This window comes from Olea europaea, chromosome 13 (assembly GCF_002742605.1).
Source record: "Olea europaea var. sylvestris chromosome 13, O_europaea_v1, whole genome shotgun sequence".
Taxonomy (NCBI): domain Eukaryota; kingdom Viridiplantae; phylum Streptophyta; class Magnoliopsida; order Lamiales; family Oleaceae; genus Olea; species Olea europaea.
The window spans coordinates 12,218,933-12,238,845 of record NC_036249.1 but is presented as its reverse complement, the minus strand read 5'-3'; the positions used below and the strand labels follow the sequence as shown (position 1 = coordinate 12,238,845).

Below are 19,913 nucleotides of genomic sequence, written 5' to 3'. Positions count from 1 at the left end.
GTGGTACTTTGCGTTTATTGTATTTTGGTTTTTATTTGATCGCATGTTCATGATGGTTTTGTTAAATAAATATTGTTGAGTTACTTCAAACTAGGGGTGTCAAATAAGGCGAGCCAAACGCGACTCGCTCAACCAAAGTGTGGTTCGTCTCGTCCCATGAGGTCTCCACTGTCTCGGTAAGCTAATTTTTTTCTTTTATTGAAATTGACATATTTCACTCATTATGGAAGTCAGTTCACACACGTCGAGGAGCCTGCTCATTTGACTCAGGAGTCTAATCGTACAATTCAATGAGTGGCTTGCAAGAGAAACTTGTTGCTCAACTAGCCTAGGATGCGACCCAACTCCCACTTAATTAACACCCCTACTTCAAACAAACAAAAGGTTAGATGACCAAACGCGTTTTAAATCCCTATTGCAAAAGTTGTAGGGGGCTCACTTACACCATTATTGCTGCAGTGCATTGAATTTTTTTAGAGAGTTGTCTTGTTGTGTCCAGAGGGATATAATAATGTGTGTTTCAAGCAATTCCAGATAAATATCTGCACTAGAAGCTATATATTTTTTGTCATATCAAATTTATGTAATTCTGTTTGATTCAATACTACTTAAGAAATATAATTTTCTATTTCACATTAGTCACAAAATGCAGGATAAAATGGCAATTAATTTGGGTTCTTTTGATCTACCTCATCCAACACGTTTGGACCATGTCACACGTGAATAAAAAAACAAAATTAGAATTTCAGCTGGTGTATTTTGCTACTATTTTTCCTTTTTACCTTATTTCTTTTTCTTTATTATTACGATTACATTTGATTTCGTTCTACAGTTTGATCATGGAAATCCAAATAAAATAGATAGTGGCCAAAATTTTTTTGTCAGTAGTCGGTCTACATGACATAAATATGGGCAAGAAAAATGTGTCCTTAATTTGTACCATCAGAAATAATACATGAAAGAGAAATGGAAAGAAAAGCTGAGGCCACAATTTTGACTTTCAAGCTATTTATGCCCACAAATTTTAGTAAGCTGTCCGTTCGAAGTGTTCCATATTGCAGTTCTAACCACTCTTTTCTTAAATGATACTGAAACTTCTACATGATATTCGAAATTAAGGTTTAAACTAGTCTGCGTCTCGTGCGTTGCACGAATTTTATATTTATTTTGATTTTATTAACGTAGAATTTATAGATTGTACTAAACATATTTGGAAATAAGAAATGTGTGTTTGATTTTCATCTTTTCGTCGACTATATATTTTATGTCATGATAATTTATTTTTGTTCTTATAAATAAGTTTAATGAATGTTGTGATTGTATATAAGTTAACGATAATTTATTTTTAATTATTTATTGTATTTTTTTGTTTAATGTAGATGAAGATATTTTTTTATCTGATATTGCAGATAAGTTGTAAATTGAATTTTGCAAAATGCTTTTCTTTAGCAATTTCGATTCGAGAGGCTATACTTGTAGTTTAAAAATAACACATGCAATTGTAAATTGAAAGAAAATATCCATATATACAAACATTTAAATAACAAATTCAGGTTCGCACGTAAAATAATTTGAAGTGGCACTTATTGGATGACCAACTCCCTTGTTGGTGTAAGAATTAGAACCCTAATAGCAGACCGATTATTCGGACAATACAACAGTCACTCCAAGGTTGGTAGGGCGAAAGAATTTGAAAAAAAAAATTTAAATAAATTTTATTCGAAAGAGAAAAGAATTAAAAAGAAATTTAAATAAATTGATAAAAAAAACCAATTATTTATAAAGTAAATTTTTTAATTTTAATTAAATAATATTTATATATTCTTCATTTAATTTTCATAACTTTATTTTATTTTTTACTTCTAAATAATTTTAAAAGAAATTTTTTTACTTATATAAGTAATTTTACATATATTAGAAATACTTTTAGTTAATATGTTTATTTTTAATTTTTTTTTTAACTAAAAGTGATTTTTGAAAAATTAAGTTTCATTTGGAAGAGAAAAGAATTAAAAAGAAAAAAATAATTGATTTTTTTTAAAAAGAAAACGCGTTTGTTAACACATACGTTTAATCTCCGTTTAACTATTTTCGATATTTATTTAGATCATTCGATATCTCTACAATATAGTTCTCAAAATGAGTTTCGAGAGAATGTAAAATATTTATCAATTCAACTATCGTGCAATCGTCGATGAATTTTTAAAGTTAGCTTATTGTCGAAAATTTCAAAATAGTAATAAAATAATTGATTTTTTAAGAAAAAATGACTTATGCGTATTTTTTAACATATATGTTTAATGTCCGTTTAATTATTTTTATATTTATTTAGATCATTTGATATCTATACGATATAGTTTTCAAAATGAGTTTCTATAGTTTTCAAAATGAGTTTCGAGAGAATGTAAAATATTTATCGATTCGACCATCGTACAATCGTCGATGAATTTTTAAAGTTAGCTTGTTATCGAAAATTTTGAAATATAGTTTGAAAATGCCTACTTTGACGTCTCATAACATTTGCTATGATTGACCGTTTCACGCATCATTAACGATGTGTAATACTATGCCGCGAGTACTTCAAAACAATATTAAGAATGTAATATTTCGATTTCGCTTGATATCCCGTAATGAACCTGAAAATGAACACAAAAATATAAGTAAAAAAAAAAAAGATTTTCATTTCTCTCTGTATGGTCTCTGTGGGTCTCCCTTTGGTCTCAAGGTCTCCGTGCACGGAAACCCATGGTCTCCGTGCTAGGAGACCTGGGTCTCCTTCGTGCACGGAGACTTCATGTCTCCGTGCACGGAGTCCTCTTTTTTTTTTTTCCTTCTTTTTTAAATAAAAGTTAATACCTCTTTATACTATATATGTATAATTTTTTATTTTTTTATAAATTGAAGCAAACTTTTTACTATGTAAAGAAATATACTTAAAACTTTGAATTAATATTTAATCTAAAGTAATATTTAGATAAATTTAATTTAAAAAATTGAATATTACTAAAAATATTACTATAAAATTAAATATTGTCTGAAATTATTATATATATCCAACTACGATGATATATATATATATATATATATATATATATTTTTTTTTTTTTAATTTTTTTTTAAGTTTTCTATATCTATAATAATGTAAAAAAAAATAAAAATTCATGCATTCTATACACGGAGGAACGTATCGTTTTTGCTCGCCATTTGGAAAAAAAAAATGAAATTTTAAATAATTGAAAAAAGATTTACACCAATCCGCATAATTTTTTTGAGCAAAATGATATATTGAGAAAAATGTTGCGAAAAAATAATAAATAGTAATAAAAATTGATTTTTTTAAGAAAAGAACGACTTATACGCATTTTTTAACACATACATTTAATGCCCGTTTAACTATTTTCGATATTTATTTACATCATTAGATATCTCTACGATATAGTTCTCAAAATGAGTTTCGAGATAATGTAAAACATTTATGATTCGTACAATCGTCGACGAATTTTTAAAATTAGCTTGTTATCGAAAATTTCGAAATAGTAATAGAATAATTGATTTTTTAAAGAAAAAACGACTTATGCGTATTTTTTAACACATACGTTTAATGTCCGTTTAACTATTTTTTATTTTTTTTAAATATTTGTGTTGTTTACATTATAAATTTTTTTTTCAATTTAAAATTCTTTTCCCTTAATAATTCCAAACAGAAACTTAGATTTGAGAAAAAAATTTCTGTGTAGTTTTACGTTATAAATAATAGTATTTTCAATTTAGAATTCTTTTTAAATTTTTTCTTCAAATTTTTTATTATTAATCGGTATTTTTTAATAGTTTGAGATAAAATTTAATTTTCTAGTAATAATTCAATATATAAAATGATTAAAAAAATATATTCACTCCGTGCATGGAGAAAAAAATTTCCGTCATACCACATAAATTTTTTTGAGCAAAATGATGCATTGAGAAAATTGTTGCAAAAAAAGAATAAATAGTAATAAAATAATTGATTTTTTAAGAAAAACGATTTATACACATTTTTAACACATACGTTTAATTTCCGTTTAACTATTCTCGATATTTATTTAGATCATCTGATATCTCTACGATATATTTCTCAAAATGAGTTTCGAGAGAATGTAAAACATTTATCAATTCGACTATCGTACAATCATCGACGAATTTTTAAAATTAGCTTGTTATCGAAAATTTCGAAATAGTAATAAAATAATTGATTTTTTTAAGAAAAAACGACTTATGCGTATTTTTTAACACATACGTTTAATGTCCATTTAACTATTTTCGATATCTATTTAGATCATTCGATATCTCTACGATATAGTTCTCAAAATGAGTTTCGAGAGAATGTAAAACATTTATCGATTCGACTATCATATAATCTTCGATAAATTTTTAAAGTTTGCTTGTTATCGAAAATTTCGAAATATAGTTTGAAAATGCCTACTTTGACGTCCCATAACATTTGCTACGATTGACCGTTTCACGCACCGTTAACGACGTGCAATACTATGCCGTGAGTACTTCAAAACGATATTAAGAATGTAATATTTCAACTTCGTTTGATATCCGATAATGAGCCTGAAAATGAACACAAAAATATAAGTAAAAAAATAAAAATAATAATAAAAAAACTTCATGATCTCCGTGCACGGAGACCATGGCTCTCCATGCACGGAGCCTTTGGGTCTCCGTGCACGAAGTGTTCCTAAATTTTTTTTTTCTTTTTCTTTTGTGCACGGAGACCCAAAGGCTCCGTGCATGGAGAGCCATGGTCTCCGTAGAACCAAATATCCATTATACTTGAAAAGAGACATGAAGACATAATTAACAACAAAAGATCAGTAGAACCAAATATAGTATGAAATCTTGTGGGAGTTTAGCTAACTTAATTTGATGACATTGACTCTGAATTGCTCCAAAAATCCTAAGAAATGTAAATATAGGTTGAATCTAAAAATGAAAAATAAAGAGTGAAAGTGTACAAATTGGGTGGTCTCTTAGTAAGCAATTTTTAAAAGTCGTTAGGTCAACCTTGTTGAGGTGATCCTCAAGGAAGATTGAGACTAGCTCTACAAGTGCACTGCACGTTTTTTTTTTTGTTTTTTTTTTTTTTTGGTTCTTTCCCTTTAATCTCCACACCTTGTTGATTGATTTATTCCACAACTTTGCTCCACTAACTGAATTTGGTTTAGTCTTAGCTCGGTCACCTTCGGGATAGTCTTAAGAATGGCTGAAAAATTAGTTCTATTTTTCACAATGGTCTTTATAATACTAAATATTATTTTACCCTTACTTTTATTATTTGCAAGATGTATCCTATATTTTTTAATTATTATGTCTTTCAAGATTATATCTTACAATTCTTCAAATTCTTCCTAATTTCTCTAAATATTCTCTGTATTTTGATAATTTTTCAAAGATTCTAGGCTGATCTTTTTCAGTTATGTATCGTAGAACTATTCCTTCTAAAACTTCTTCTTGTATATCTTTATGTTTAGTCATAATATTTTCTACTTTTTTATTTCTCTACTAGTTCCTATAGAATCAATTCTTAGATTATGATTACAATAATAATCTATATCTCGATATATTTCTTCAAGTTTTTCTTGGCCAACAGAAAATATATCTTCAAACTTTTCAGTTAATTTAAATAAAAACGAAATATCTTTCTCATCTAAATATAATCTGGGATCAGTATCACTATTAGAAATGGATGTGGATGCTTGTGGAGTGTTCATCAAAATTTAATTAAAGCATAAGCATATAAGAGCGAGTAAATAACTTACAGTAATCGAATAGAAGTAAACATTATTTCCCTCCAGTATGTTCTTATAGATGCTTTGCATGTACTTAATCAATCTTCTGAATCAAATAAAAATTTAAAATATTTTTGGAATCACTTGGGTCCACAACTGCTTCTGCAAAAGGCTTTTCAATTAAGGTTGCATTTTTCACGCTAGAGAACTAGTCGTGTTACCACAAACGCTATCTCACAGTATTCAGAGTTTCTATTTTCACCTCTATTCAGACTCTTTTCAAAATCAATTTCTTACTTGGAATGAAATTTTAGAAGATAACTCACACACAAGGTGCTACGATTTTGTTAGAAAACTACCTTTTTATCCTAAAACATTTATCAAAGATGGGTACTTTGGCATGGCTAACATCCATTTAAAATCAATGTTTTGAAAATCTTTTAAAATCTCTATCTGTACTACCGAAGAATCATGAGAAATTTAACGAAATCATTTTATGAAAGTTTTGTTGAACATAACAAACTTTACTTTAATATTCATAAACTGAAATAGTACATGCTTACAATCTATATTTACATACATTTGATACTCACCGTATGAAGTTTAGAACTCCATATATGATTACCTTATTACAAGCTTTGCTATCTTCAGACTATCTAAATTTTTTCTGAATACAAATGGTGTATACAAATTACAAAAATTTTGAGATGTGTTTTTTCAGAGTGTTTTAGAGATGGGTTGTTTCGAGATATCTACCCTTTCTCTTCTTGCTTCCTTTTATAGAAGGTTTTGAGAATCTTATCTTGACAGTTGTATCCTCCTTTCTTTTGGTGGGTAGCTCAGTAGTCTTATCTCCACCGATTTCTCCATTATCTTCTTTTTAGGTGGACCTCTTCTTTTGAAATTATTTGCCTTATCTTTGAATTTGTCTTCCACTTTTGACAACTGGTAGATGAGTGTTCAATTATGGAGACTTTCTTGCATTATCTTCTGTCTTTTAGTAGCCACAGTTTTTCTTTAATAAATTTCTTTATTAAAGTAGTGATAAAGGGCCACTTTTGTCGCTATTACTTTTCTATCTTCAAATCAAAAAATTTTGCAAGGAATTCTTCACTGTTGAGAGATGCTTGACTCATATCTTCCACTACACAGTATTCACAATGGTGGTCACTGTATTCCAGAGTAGTTTGCATAGTTCTTTCGCCATATCTTCTGACCCATGTACTTGGTTTGAGATAATTGAGGACAATAGATGGTCAAGATAACGTATGTCTTCTTCCTTTATAGCTATCTTTGCATTGTAGTAGATTATATGATCTTTAGATGGATAAATCCATATTTTTTCTTTCTTAGTAATTATCTGGGTTACGTGCTCAAATATTTCTTTGTACCCTTTTGCTCTTCTGTAGGGCATCATATTTATAATATTTTGATATCCATTTTTAACAACCTTTTGACTGGTTGGTAAAAAATGTTGGTTTGTAAGTCCCATTTTAATAACATGAAATGATGGATGCATATATTCAAGAACGGGATCTCATTCCATAGTTGCTGAATGAAATCTGATGTATATGTTTGTTGTCTTGACAACTTCAGTATATTTTTTAACAGCCTTCTTGACGTTGGCTGAAAGTTGGGCTATTTCTTTGAGATTTTTGCTGGGATATATACAGAGTATATTTCCTATCTCAAAACAGTTTCGTACCCAGTTGGCTGGTGCTCCTGGATAGAAGTTTATTTTGTTGTATTTTGAATAGTGGAGAGTCTTCATCCACTTTCCAATTTTCAGATACCAATCTGATAGAACTTTAAAAATAACAATAAAAAATATAACTTCTTCATAGTTATATTTTCTGAGAAATTTTGCCTCATTGCATATTTTGACAATATCTTTTGGGTCTATTCTTTCAACAGAAAGTTTAGATTTAGTTTGGCTCTGTGAAGAGCTACTTTCGCTTTTGATATTTTGAATATCTTCTTTACTAGTAATAGGCTGAAGCATTCCCTGTGAAGAGGTTCCTATTACCTTCTTCTCTTTCCCTTTATCCTCGGGGAGAACGCTAGTATTAACTGGTCCTTGTGAAGTGATACTAGACTTGGTAGAAGTTACATCTGCCTCAAGGGCTATATTTTTGCCTTGAAAGCTATTTTGGATATTTTGAATTTGTGTTTCCAAATAGGAAACTTTTATCTCAAGTATTTGGACTTTCGTCCTTAGTTGCTCTAGCTCCATCCTTGCTGAGATAATCAGGAAGAAAGTTAGTTTTTCCTTTAATATATTCAATATCAAATTTGAAGTATGAAAACCAAATTTGTATCCTGATAATATATCTATTGGTAATAGATGGATTAACATTATTTTTCAAAAATGCTTTAACTTGAGTATTATCAGTTCTAATCAAGAACTTTTTTGGTAATAAATAATTTTCATATTTTTGAATTCCTCTTTTTACAACAATGAGTTCTTTCCTGTTCATCTCATATCTAGTTTCAACTTTTTTGAATGTTCTTGATGTATAACCTGCAAGTATTTTAGGATAAGAACAATTCTTTTCACATTTATATTCTTTATGATTCTTTTTAACCTTTAATACTGCTCCCCAAAAATTATCTGAAGCATCAGTTTCAAGGTTAAAGAAATCTTCTTCCTGTGAAATTATAAGTTTGGGCAATGTTTTTAATTCTTCTTTTACCTTTCTTATATTTTCACAATCTTGTTTTTCCCAAAACCATATTATATTTTTTCTTAATTTTGGAAGAAAATAATTTTTTAGCTTGGCACAATTTTCAATGAATCCTTCAGCATAATTCAATATACCAAGGAAGTTTTGTAATTGTTTTTTATTTTTGATTTCTTCAATAAATTCTTGAAATTTTTCTCCACTATGAGATTGCGATTGCAATTCTCCTTCTTTTATAAATAATCCTAAAAATTTTATTTCTATTTTAGTTATTTCAGCTTTCTTTTGAGAAAGTGTAATATCATGTTTTTTCATAATATAACAAAATTTCTCAAGATATTCAATATGTTCATTAATATCATTTGAATGAATAAGTAAATCATCTACATATGCAATACAAAAATGAGTAATTAGTTTAATTATCTCATTCATTCTTCTTTGAAATATCTGCGGTGCATTTTTTAACCCAAATGACATTACATTCCATTCGTATTGTCCTAAAGGATTGGGCATACTAAATGCAATTAATGGTTTACTTTCTTCTGTAAGCATGATTTGCCAAAAACCTGACTTACAATCAAATTTTGAGAATATCTTTTTATTTTGTACTTGCTTAATAAGGGTGTCCTTATTTGGCAAGTAATATCCATCAAATATGGTAACTTCATTTAGCTTTTTATAATTTATCACCATCCTGCCTTTTCCTCTTTTTATCTCGCTATGTTTTCTAGCCATAAAGGCTGGGCTGCTATGTGGATTTTTACTAGGCCTAATTAATTTGGCTTCTAGCAATTCTTTTATCTGGTCTTTAAATTCCTTTTGGTCATCTACACTATATTTCATGGGTTTGACTCTAACAATAGTGTCTGGATTGGTTAATTCTATTTTTGCCTTTATTTTGTCTGTATTCCTTTTTTCTAAGGAATTTTCAGAATATGTTTCAGAATTTTTTTTTTCAATTCTTCTAACCTATTTTCTGTAGTCATTTTTAGGACTGTGACTGGTTTAAATTTTTTTTTACTCCAATATCCACCACGCTGGGTTGAGTAACTCTGATGGTTTATGTCTCTATATGCTATTGTAACAGCCTTGTTTATTTTTTGTGTAAATATTTTATGTGCACAGGATTTTGTGAACATATATGTATCAATATATTGTGTAAATGATGCATATTTTAATAGGAAATTTTGTCCTAATAAAATATCACATCCAATTGTGTTTGACATATATATTGTATCAACAAATACTTCTCTAAAGGAAATTAGAAAAGGTATTTGCGTAGCATATTTGCTGTATATTACCTTATTTCCACCTGCTGTTGTAACAATGACTATCGTCTTGGAATTATATTTCCAATATTCAGATGATAGTATTTTGGTAAGTATAAGCTTATCGTACTTCCTGTATCTAAGTAAGCATGAAATTTAATTTTGCAATAACTTTTTATATTGAGTATAATTTTAATATATGGACTCATGGGATTAGTGCTAATTACTCTTTCCATGATAACATTGATTTCATATTTTCATCTATTCTTGATATGATGATTGGATTATCATCAACTGTTATTTTTAAATATCCTTGGCAAATTTTATAGGGACTATGTTTCTCAAGAAAGTCCATTCCGAGTAATATAGGTGAACGTTCAACTCCATATAATTCATCTTTATATAGAATTATTTTTTTAGTATATTCTTTCCGATCTTCTCCCATAAGTATAAGAGGGAATTTTACATATTTCCTTATTTCAAGATTATTTCCTAAATAATCTTTGAATATATAGGGTTCTGGCATTTCAAATTCTATTAAATGACTAACAAATTTAGCATTTACATGACTTTTATCTGCTCTAGTGTCAATGAGGACAAGAAGATTCTTCTTATATCCTTCTTGATTTACATATCTTGTTTTGATATAATATTGTGAACTTGATGGTTCAGCAATACTTAATTTCTGGAGTTTACTTATTTTAGAGTCTTGTCTAGAGGGGAATCTTGCAATAAGATTATCTCATTCTAGGCTGACACTATTTCTTCTTATCAATTTTCCTTTAGAATTAATTTCTCTAGCTTGTTTGTGGAAATCAAGCATTATTTGTTCTGGTATAGTGACTTCATATTCTTGATATTTCCTAGGAGGTATATATTGTGCTAATTCTTCAAAATCTTTATGTATGATAATATTATCAGTTATTTTTCTTAGATTGTTATGATGGCTAGTACTAAAAGCAAAAATTGATTTTATACTTATACTAATAGCCTTACTTTTTCGTAACATTTTTAAGTTTCCAATTCTATAATATAGATTGAAACTTTGGTCAATATTTTTATCAATTAGCGATATTGCATAATTTGGTTTTGTTGTAAATATTATATTTTGATAGACTAAGTTTCCTACAACTATTTCTAATAGAGCATCTATAGGATCTTGTAAGATTCTGTTGTCCATACATTATATTTCTATTTGTATGTTCATACATTCTCTAAAGAATTTTTTTTCCATTATTTGGACTCCTCCTATTTCAACACATTTCAATTTGTTTCTTATGTTTTCCATTTATTAAATTGTATTGCTAAGTCTGTACTTTTCATCCATGTTTCAATAGCTTTATTTTTATCTACACAGTCTAGATCTAACCATATTCCTGTTGTGTGGATTTGTTCATTATAAGATTTCATTGGATTTGTTTCTTTTATGAATTGTTTTCTTATATTTTCAGTGTATCTTTTATGTGTTTTTCTATATTGATTAACACCTTATTTAAGAGGTATTGTCGTGTAATAAGGATAATCGTATTCTTCATCACTACTGAATTCTGTTTTTATATTTCGACTTGTAGATGGATTAGTATTCATTTTTGTATTTTTCATTTTTTCAGTTAATTCTTTTAACTGTTTTTTATATTCATTATATTCTTCACCAGTAGATTCTAAGAATTTTTATTCTAGTTCTTCTACATCTGTAATCATATATTGATTTTCTTCATTTTTTTCCTTTATTATTTTCTTTTTGTGTTATCCTAAAATCTTGGGATGGATTAATTATAATTCTATCTTTTCCTTTAAGGCTTTTATCTAAAAGAGCATTTCCTACTTGTAGATTATGTTCTAAATTTTCTAGTTTTTTATGTATATCCTCAAAGCTTTCATTCGTGGTATTTTTAGGTAAGTAGGGATAACTTGGTTTTTTATGTTTTTCAATTTTTTTCAAAAATTCTTCAATTATATTTTCTTCATCAACTATGTTCATCATAATTTTAGGTTCGTAATATGGCTCTGATACCATTTCATCGGAGCATGCAGCGGAGGGGGGGTTTAAGATTTTGAATCCAATTAAAATATTCATAAGTATTTATAAGATCACAATAGAATTTATAAAATTCACCATCTTTTGTTAAAACATTTTCTTTAATAATTATATTTAATTTGTTAATTCTTCTTTCCAGTTTAAGAATTTGTTTATGAATATTATTTTCTATTTTAATTGCTCTATTATCTATATAAACATTTTTATATTTTAATTTTGGATCTAGATATTCTGTAAAGAAACTCTTCAGATCTTCTTTTAACTAATTTAATTCATTATCTGTTGCATTTCTTAGATCAATAAAATTTTGTATAATATTTGGGGTTAAATTTATTAAAGATTTATGATCTATATTTCTTTGGGGACCTAATTGAAGATTTTTATATATTGTAATGGCTTTGGTTGCAAATTTTCTATGAGGGGTATTTTTGGAAAGATTATTATTTAAAGGCTATTTTTCAAATGATTATATTTTTTGGCCTACTCTCACAATTTGCTATTCAATTTAGGCTATTGGCAGGTATTTCCTCCGTCGAGAAGAGGCTCTCGAAGGGCGAGACTATGAGAAATGAAGTGCCAAAAGGGTCGGTAGGAGAACGACGTCTATTGACCGTCCAACTTTTATGTACAAAGCCCCCGGCGAGGGGGGGGGGGACATAAAATAAAATAAAATAAAAGAGTGACATCAACATTATGGCATAGTGAGGCCTTATAAGTAGTGGCAGACAACTTCTCTCTTTGATTATTGTATTTTTATATTTATGTATCACTACTATATAAAAAGGACAATGTTTCACTACTGTAAAAAAAAAGTAGATTCTTCCATTTTGTCTCGCTGTAGCTTTTTTTTTATTGAGAAAAAGCAACGACGTCGTTTATCTTATGTGTTTGATACAGTGATTTTGTTGCTTTTCCTAAATTTACGCGGCGTGGAGGATTATGTTATAGAGTTCTCTTTAATCTTTCTCCATTTTTACACGCTACAGTCGTGCCCCTCTATTTCTCCATACTAATTCAAGAGCAAAAGTGTGAATTCCATAAATATATGATTGAAAATATGTTTGAAGAAAAATAAATTTTAAAAAATAAAGACCAAAAATGTTAACAAATGAATATATTTATTTTTTGAAAAATAAGTTTTTTTACCATTTCATTTTATCGTGAAATGATTCTAATCTTAATATGTTAGATTGTGCTTCAAAATTATATAATCTATCAAATATAATTTTTAAAATTAATTTTTATAAAGAAATATGTTTTTATGAATTTTTTTTTTTAGTAAAGTAATGTTATGAAGATTCAAGCATGAACCTCCATTTAACGGAGGCATTATGTCTGCCTCCGTTAAATGGAGGCTCATGTTGACGGAAGCTCATACTTGAGCTTCCGCAATTCTGGAAGCCTCCAGAATTACGGAGGCTCACATGTTGAGGCCTCCACGTTGGCCTCCAGAATTCTGGAGGCCATGAGGCCTCCATGTTGATCCTCATAATATATTATTTTTTAAAATTAATAAATATTTAATTATTTTATATTTTTTAGTACTATTATATTTCACATTTTCCAAAAAAAAAAATTATAAAAACATATTACTTTATAAAAATTAATTTTAAAAATTATATTTGATAGATTATGTAATTTTGAAGTACAATCAATATATTAAGATTAGAATCATTTCATGATAAAAATGAAATGGTATTAAAAACCCATTTTTCGAAAAATAAATATATTCATTTGTTAACATGTTTGGTCTTCATTTTTTAGAATTTATTTTTCTTCAATTATATATTTATGGAATTCACATTTTTGCTCTTGAATTAACCATCTCAATAAATTATTATTTAAACGGTTCGTAAACATTTTGATTGATATTATTTTTTGGTCATCCAAATGGTTACTATATACCGTTTACGTATATATATAAAAACAATGTTTTTATTTAAACTTACTTATGTGCTTAAAAATAAACTTTCTAAAGATACATGGTTGATAGCGTGAGAAAATGGTGAAAGTGATAGTGTGGAGAAATAGAGATGCATGGTTATAGTGTGTAAAAATGGAGAAAGAGTAAGCCTCCATTATTTTATATATTTTTATTTTAAGAATATTAAAAAAATTAAGTTGATTAAATGAAATTAAATTATTGTACTGAGAGCCAATGAAGGAAAAAGAAAGTAAAAAAATGTACGTTGGAGCCTCTGTAATTATGGAGGCTCAAGTACACATGAGCCTCCATATTATGGTCCATGAAGCCTCCGTATTATGGAGGTAAACACTTTTACAATTATAAGTTTTTTTTTTTACTTTTAAATAACTTTAAGCGAATTTTTTTACTTATAAGCAAATTTTACATTTTAGAAATATTTTTTGTCTTATTATTAGTATTTTTATTTTGTAATAAATTTTTTACATAAAAGTTATTTTTTTACTCATGAGTAGTTATTTACAATTATAAGCTGAAACAAACAACTTTCCATACGTCATACCAACTCTCATCTCTCAACTATATTACTTATAGGTAAAATATTACATGTGGGTAAGAAAAATTATATTATAATTAAAAATTACTTATAAGTAAAAAATCACTTTTATGTAAGAAATTATTAAAAAAATAAAAATACAAATAAGACAACAAATATTTGTAGGTTGCAAAAAGTTACTTCAAGTTATTTAAAAGCAAAAAAATAGCATATAATTGTAAAGTAACTATTTATAAGTAAAAAAATCACTTCTGTGTAAAAAATTATTATAAAATAAAAATACTAATAATAAGACAAAAAATCTTTCTAAAATGTAAAAGTTGCTTATATGTAAAAAAAAATTCGCTTAAAGTTAATATTAAAAAAAAAAACTTAAAATTGTAAAAATTACTTTTAACTTAAAAATATATTAACTTAAAAATTTGGAGTAAATATTTAAATACATTTAACTTTTAAAATTAAATATTAACTTATATGTTAAATAGATGATTTATAAATAAAATATCATTTAAATAAAAAAAATATATCAAAGGAATCTCTCCATATTTATTATAGAGATTTGATCTCTCCATGAGATCAAGCCTCCGTATCACGGAGGATTTCGGAGGCTTGTTATGAGAGATCAAGTTTCTTGTTATGGAGAGATCAAACCTTCGTATTACGGAGGATTGAGACTTCTAAGCATGGAGACTAATTTTTTTCTTTGAATTTGTTTATTAGTAATATTTTTATTTGTTGATATTTTTTTCTATCACTATTTTATTTCCAACAATCACTTTTATGTAAGAAATTATTAACAAATAAAAATACAGACAAAAAATATTTATAAAATGTAAGAAGTTAATTATAAGTAAAAAATCTACAATTTTAACGCTAATAAAAATACAACAAATACAAAACTGTCAAAGACTAGTATATGGTAGGATATGGATATGGATATGTAAATGTGTGGTACAACTTTACCAAAAGGATGTGTCTTTGTCCGTATATATCTGTATTTTATTTAATTTGGATGTTCATGATTGAATTGTACAATATCAAATCCACCAGTCAAATAGAGATGAAAATGAAAATTTCAAAATTATGATTTCTGCTGAATGTCTGCCTAATTAAATAGTAGAGCATCCTATGAATTCTGTGTTTAAAAGAAAATGATTTCTTTTTCACATCTGATAGTTCCTCTTGTTTCCTTAATTTTGTTCACCGTTTTCCTCTTCAAATGGTATGGAAATCCTTCTTCAACAGCCCGGAAAAGATTGCCACCATCTCCACCAAAGCTTCCCGTAATTGGAAATCTTCACCAACTCAGCCTATTGCCCCATCGCTCACTGCAAGCGCTATCCAAAAGCTATGGTCCACTCATGTTGGTCCATCTGGGAAGAATGCCAGTACTAATCGTCTCCTCTGCTGATGCAGCTCGCGAGATCATGAAAAGCCAGGACGTGATTTTCTCAAACAGGCCGAAATTGAGAGTTATCGACAAAATTATTTATGGCTCTAAGGACATAGCTTTTGCTCCTTATGGTGAGTACTGGAGGCAGGTGAGAAGTATATGTGTGCTACAGCTTTTGAGTAATAAGAGGGTTCAATCCTTTCGTCGTGTAAGAGAAGAAGAAATGTCCCTTATGATCGAGAAAATTAAATGTTCTTCTTCATCATCAATAAACTTGAGCAATATATTTGTGTCACTTACTAATGATATCATATGTCGAGTGGCCCTGGGGAGGAAACATATTGATGCACAAGAAAGCACAAAAATTGTGTCAAAGCTGAAGGAATTTCAAGAGTTAGCAGGCTTTTTTAATCTAGGGGATTACATTCCATGGCTTGACTGGATTAACCGCGTTAATGGTTTCGATGCAAATGTAGAGAAATTGGCTAGATGGTTTGATGATTTTTTCGAAGGTGTAGTTGAAGAGCACAGACATCGGAAGAAAGAAGAGACAAATGTGATAGACAGCAGCAATGAAGTAGATCTTGTGGACATATTGCTCGAAATTCAGAGAGAAAATGTGGCTGGTTCCCCTATAGAAAATGATACAATCAAAGCTGTCATCTTTGTGAGAATCTCTCTCTCTCTCTCTCTCTCTGTTTGAATGTGTACACGTGCTTAATTAGCAGTGAATACCATACTTTGTTGGACATTTTGTGAACTATTTTAAATTTTCTCTAAACTTGAATGCAATTTGGTAAAAATCTAGTCTTTCTTGTAGAGAATACTACTAAAGTTCATCTTGATCACCTAAATCAATCAAGGCATTTGAAAGAGAAGATGTACAGATACTCTCCCACGTTTTTACCCCGGATTTCTTTCACTCGTTAACGGCAAAAGGAATTGTTTCAACAGAAAGTGAGAAAACGCTCACTGATCTGTTGATAGACCATTAAAGCATATTTGGATCTTACATACCACTTTTATGAACAGGATATGTTTGTGGCTGGGACAGATACATCATCTTCTGCTTTGGTGTGGACAATGGCAGAGCTATTGAAGCACCCAAAATCCATGGAGAAATTGCAGAACGAGGCGAGACAAGTAGCTGGAAGTAAATTAGATATAACAGAGGATGATTTAGATAAAATGCTCTATTTAAAGGCAGTGATGAAAGAGAGTCTACGACTACATCCTCCAGCTCCATTGCTACTCCCTCGAGAATCTACACAAGATAGCAAAATATTAGGCTATGACATTGCAGTTGGAACCCGAGTGATAATCAATTCCTGGGCAATCGCAAGAGACCCATTTTCGTGGGAAAATCCGGAAGATTTTTGTCCAGAAAGATTTTTAGACACGGGAATGGACTATAGAGGGCTTAATTTTGAGTACATTCCATTTGGTGCCGGTCGGAGAGGCTGTCCTGGAATTACATTTGCCATGACCGTCGATGAGCTTGCATTAGCAAAATTGGTGCTTAATTTTAACTTTGCCTTGCCGCATGGAGAAGTAGAAAAAGATTTGGACATGACAGAATCCCCTGGAGAGACTGTCTGTAAAAAGATTCCTCTACTTGTGACTGTTAAAGAGAACGACAAATATTAGCTAAGATAAATATTGAATAAATAATTTATCTTTATATCCATAATTATCTTTCTGTGTACTAGTAATTAGCCAATATTATAGTTACCTATCAATAAAAGTAGTTGTCTCTTACGTATTTCACTCTATTCGTGGATTCCCTCTTTAAATCGAATATCAAAAAATTAATAGAAGTGTGTTTAATTCTCTTCAAAACGTTGTGTTAATTCTAGATTCTACATAGTATCAAAGCACTAATCTCGACTAACAAGAATAGAATGTAGCGAGATATCTAACCAGCTTTCTTTTCACAAAATTTGATGTTGCATCCACCCACCAAAATTCTTAAATTTCCAATCAAAAAATATATAATTTAGTTTCCTTGCATTACCAAACTTACACATCTTGAATTTAATCCCCATTTCAAATCATTTCCCCACTTTCATTAACAAAAAAGTTGTAAAATCAGATAATCATGCCTACTCCACATTTCTCCCAATCAGTCCACCAATTGTCGACAACCTCAATCAACAAAAACATTTCAGTTCACCCCTAGCTTACCCCCATATAGAGCTTCTACTAGAAGAAATAATCCATTTACTTCAGAGAAAATTCACGTCCTAACAGAGACCGGTTGTTGTTCGTTAAATACAATAGTAGGCAGGAGTCATTTTACACGATGATAACATTTGCAGAACCCCTTTTAGTCTTGAGATGTGGATGTCCAATTGTTCTACTTAGTGTGACGATCTTCCCATCTTTGATTCGGAGATTGACTTACTACAGAAGCAAAAATTCGACAATGAGGATATCATTGTAAAGAAGGCAGAGAAGGCGATTGAGATACTCATAGGCAGCCTATTAGTCCATCTAGGTTGACATTGCACTGAAAGAGCTAAGGTGACATTGAATTTGTGGTGGCTGTATGTTTCCAGGCAAGCATTGCATTTTCGAAAAAATATTGAAATTTCGTAACATTAAAGCTTGATTTCAGTGTGCAACTTCTGTGATGAAGCTTCAGCCGTAGTAAATACTCGTATGCACGAAAAGGTTATGGTTAAGAATGGTAAGCAGATGGCAATATAGAAGGTGGAGCTGGTGGCATTTTGGCTACTTGAGACCAGCATGATAAGGCAGGTACTTGGGCCAAACTGATTGAGTTGAGAAAATTGATATAGTACAAAGGTTGGGTGTTACACTCTACTCGTTTATAGTCAAAGGCAAGTAATTCAACTTGTCAAAGTCAAATAAGGACTTAAGTTGAACAAATAATTTTACGGGGCTTAACTTGTAATTACTAATATTTAAAGGGCTAAAAGAATAAAATAAAATAGGAAATTTTGGATTTAGTTCCCTAATAGTACAAAGAAAGGGACTAATTGTTATATAATCCCAAGATCAGGGACTTGGCTCAATTACACTATATTTATCCACCTAAAATGGATAAGGATTCTTATTCATTTTCTCACTGTAGAACTCGAAACAGATAAAAAAGAAAATGAAGCAGAGAGGGGAAAAAAGGAAAAAGAAGGAACAGTTGTCAGTTTTTAAGCTTGGGATTTTCATTCCTCAATTTTTATTATTTTCAGGAAGTAATTAATATTTATGTCACTTGAAGTATGGAAAATTTGCTTAAATATGAAGTTAGCAGGTAGACTATTTTTAACTAGGGTTATGGAATTTAATCATATGTGGTGCATTTAAAATCAAAATCGGTTAGTAGATAGTAGAAAAAGAAAGATTTATTGATGGGTGATGAGATTTAAGGCCCATGTTCTATATTTTCTTTTGACTTGAAGGTTAGTGAAAATAAATGATATGGATGTTATATAAGCTGAGATTAAGATAATTAAATTGATGCTCTTAGCTAGAGAAATTGATTAGCAAACTGTCTATATTTAAAATATATAGATGGCAGTAGGTGATGTGCATGTTTGGATGAAGTTAAATGGGAAAGAGATGAACTAAGTTAATTAAAGAAGAATGTATGGGAAATGGATTTGGTGGACATGTCTAGTTAATTGTACGATTAATGAAGGAAAAATAAAGACAAAAGGCAAATAGGAGCAATCAGCCTCTCAAATATAATATTTTGTTTGAATCAGTACGCAAGAGACCAAACTCACAGTAGATGACTAATTATTTAACATGGTTGGGTTTTGATTCATCTAATAATATCATTAATTCAGGAGGTGGATATAGAAGAGGGGAAAACCTACCGACCTAGCTAGTTCTTTGCTGAGAACTCATTGAGTGGAAAAACGTATATAATTTCAAATATTGATAAAGTACTTATATTATTACATTACGTGTAATTATGTAAATTATTTGTTCAATTTTATGATTAATATAGGAATGTTCTTTCACTATGATATATGTGGAACTCGAAGATTGTATATGAATTAATTGTGAAATGGAATGCAAGATGTGATATTGGGATTGATCAGAAAAGTACTCGTGATTATACAATTTTTATAGTTTATAGAGGGGTCTTGGTCCTATTCTATCCATACGGAGGGGTCTAGACCGAACATTGATCTTGATCGTGTACATATAGTTCATAGAGGGACCTTAACCGTGTCCTAAAATTGATTATCAAAGGTCTTTGAGACCCGCTTTCATTCACAGAAGGGCCCCAAAGCCCGTGGCAAAAGTACTT

At 29.4% G+C, this 19,913-nt stretch overlaps 1 protein-coding gene across 1 annotated transcript; it reads left to right on the top strand.

Annotated features, from left to right (window-relative positions):
* Positions 1-15,260: 15,260 nt before the first annotated feature.
* On the top strand, positions 15,261-17,403 carry LOC111407619 (cytochrome P450 71A6-like). The gene is made up of 2 exons (XM_023037235.1): positions 15,261-16,298; positions 16,664-17,403. Exons 1-2 carry the CDS (start codon positions 15,390-15,392, stop codon positions 17,276-17,278), a joined length of 1,524 nt encoding a protein of 507 aa, XP_022893003.1. The 5' UTR covers positions 15,261-15,389; the 3' UTR covers positions 17,279-17,403.
* Positions 17,404-19,913: the final 2,510 nt, after the last annotated feature.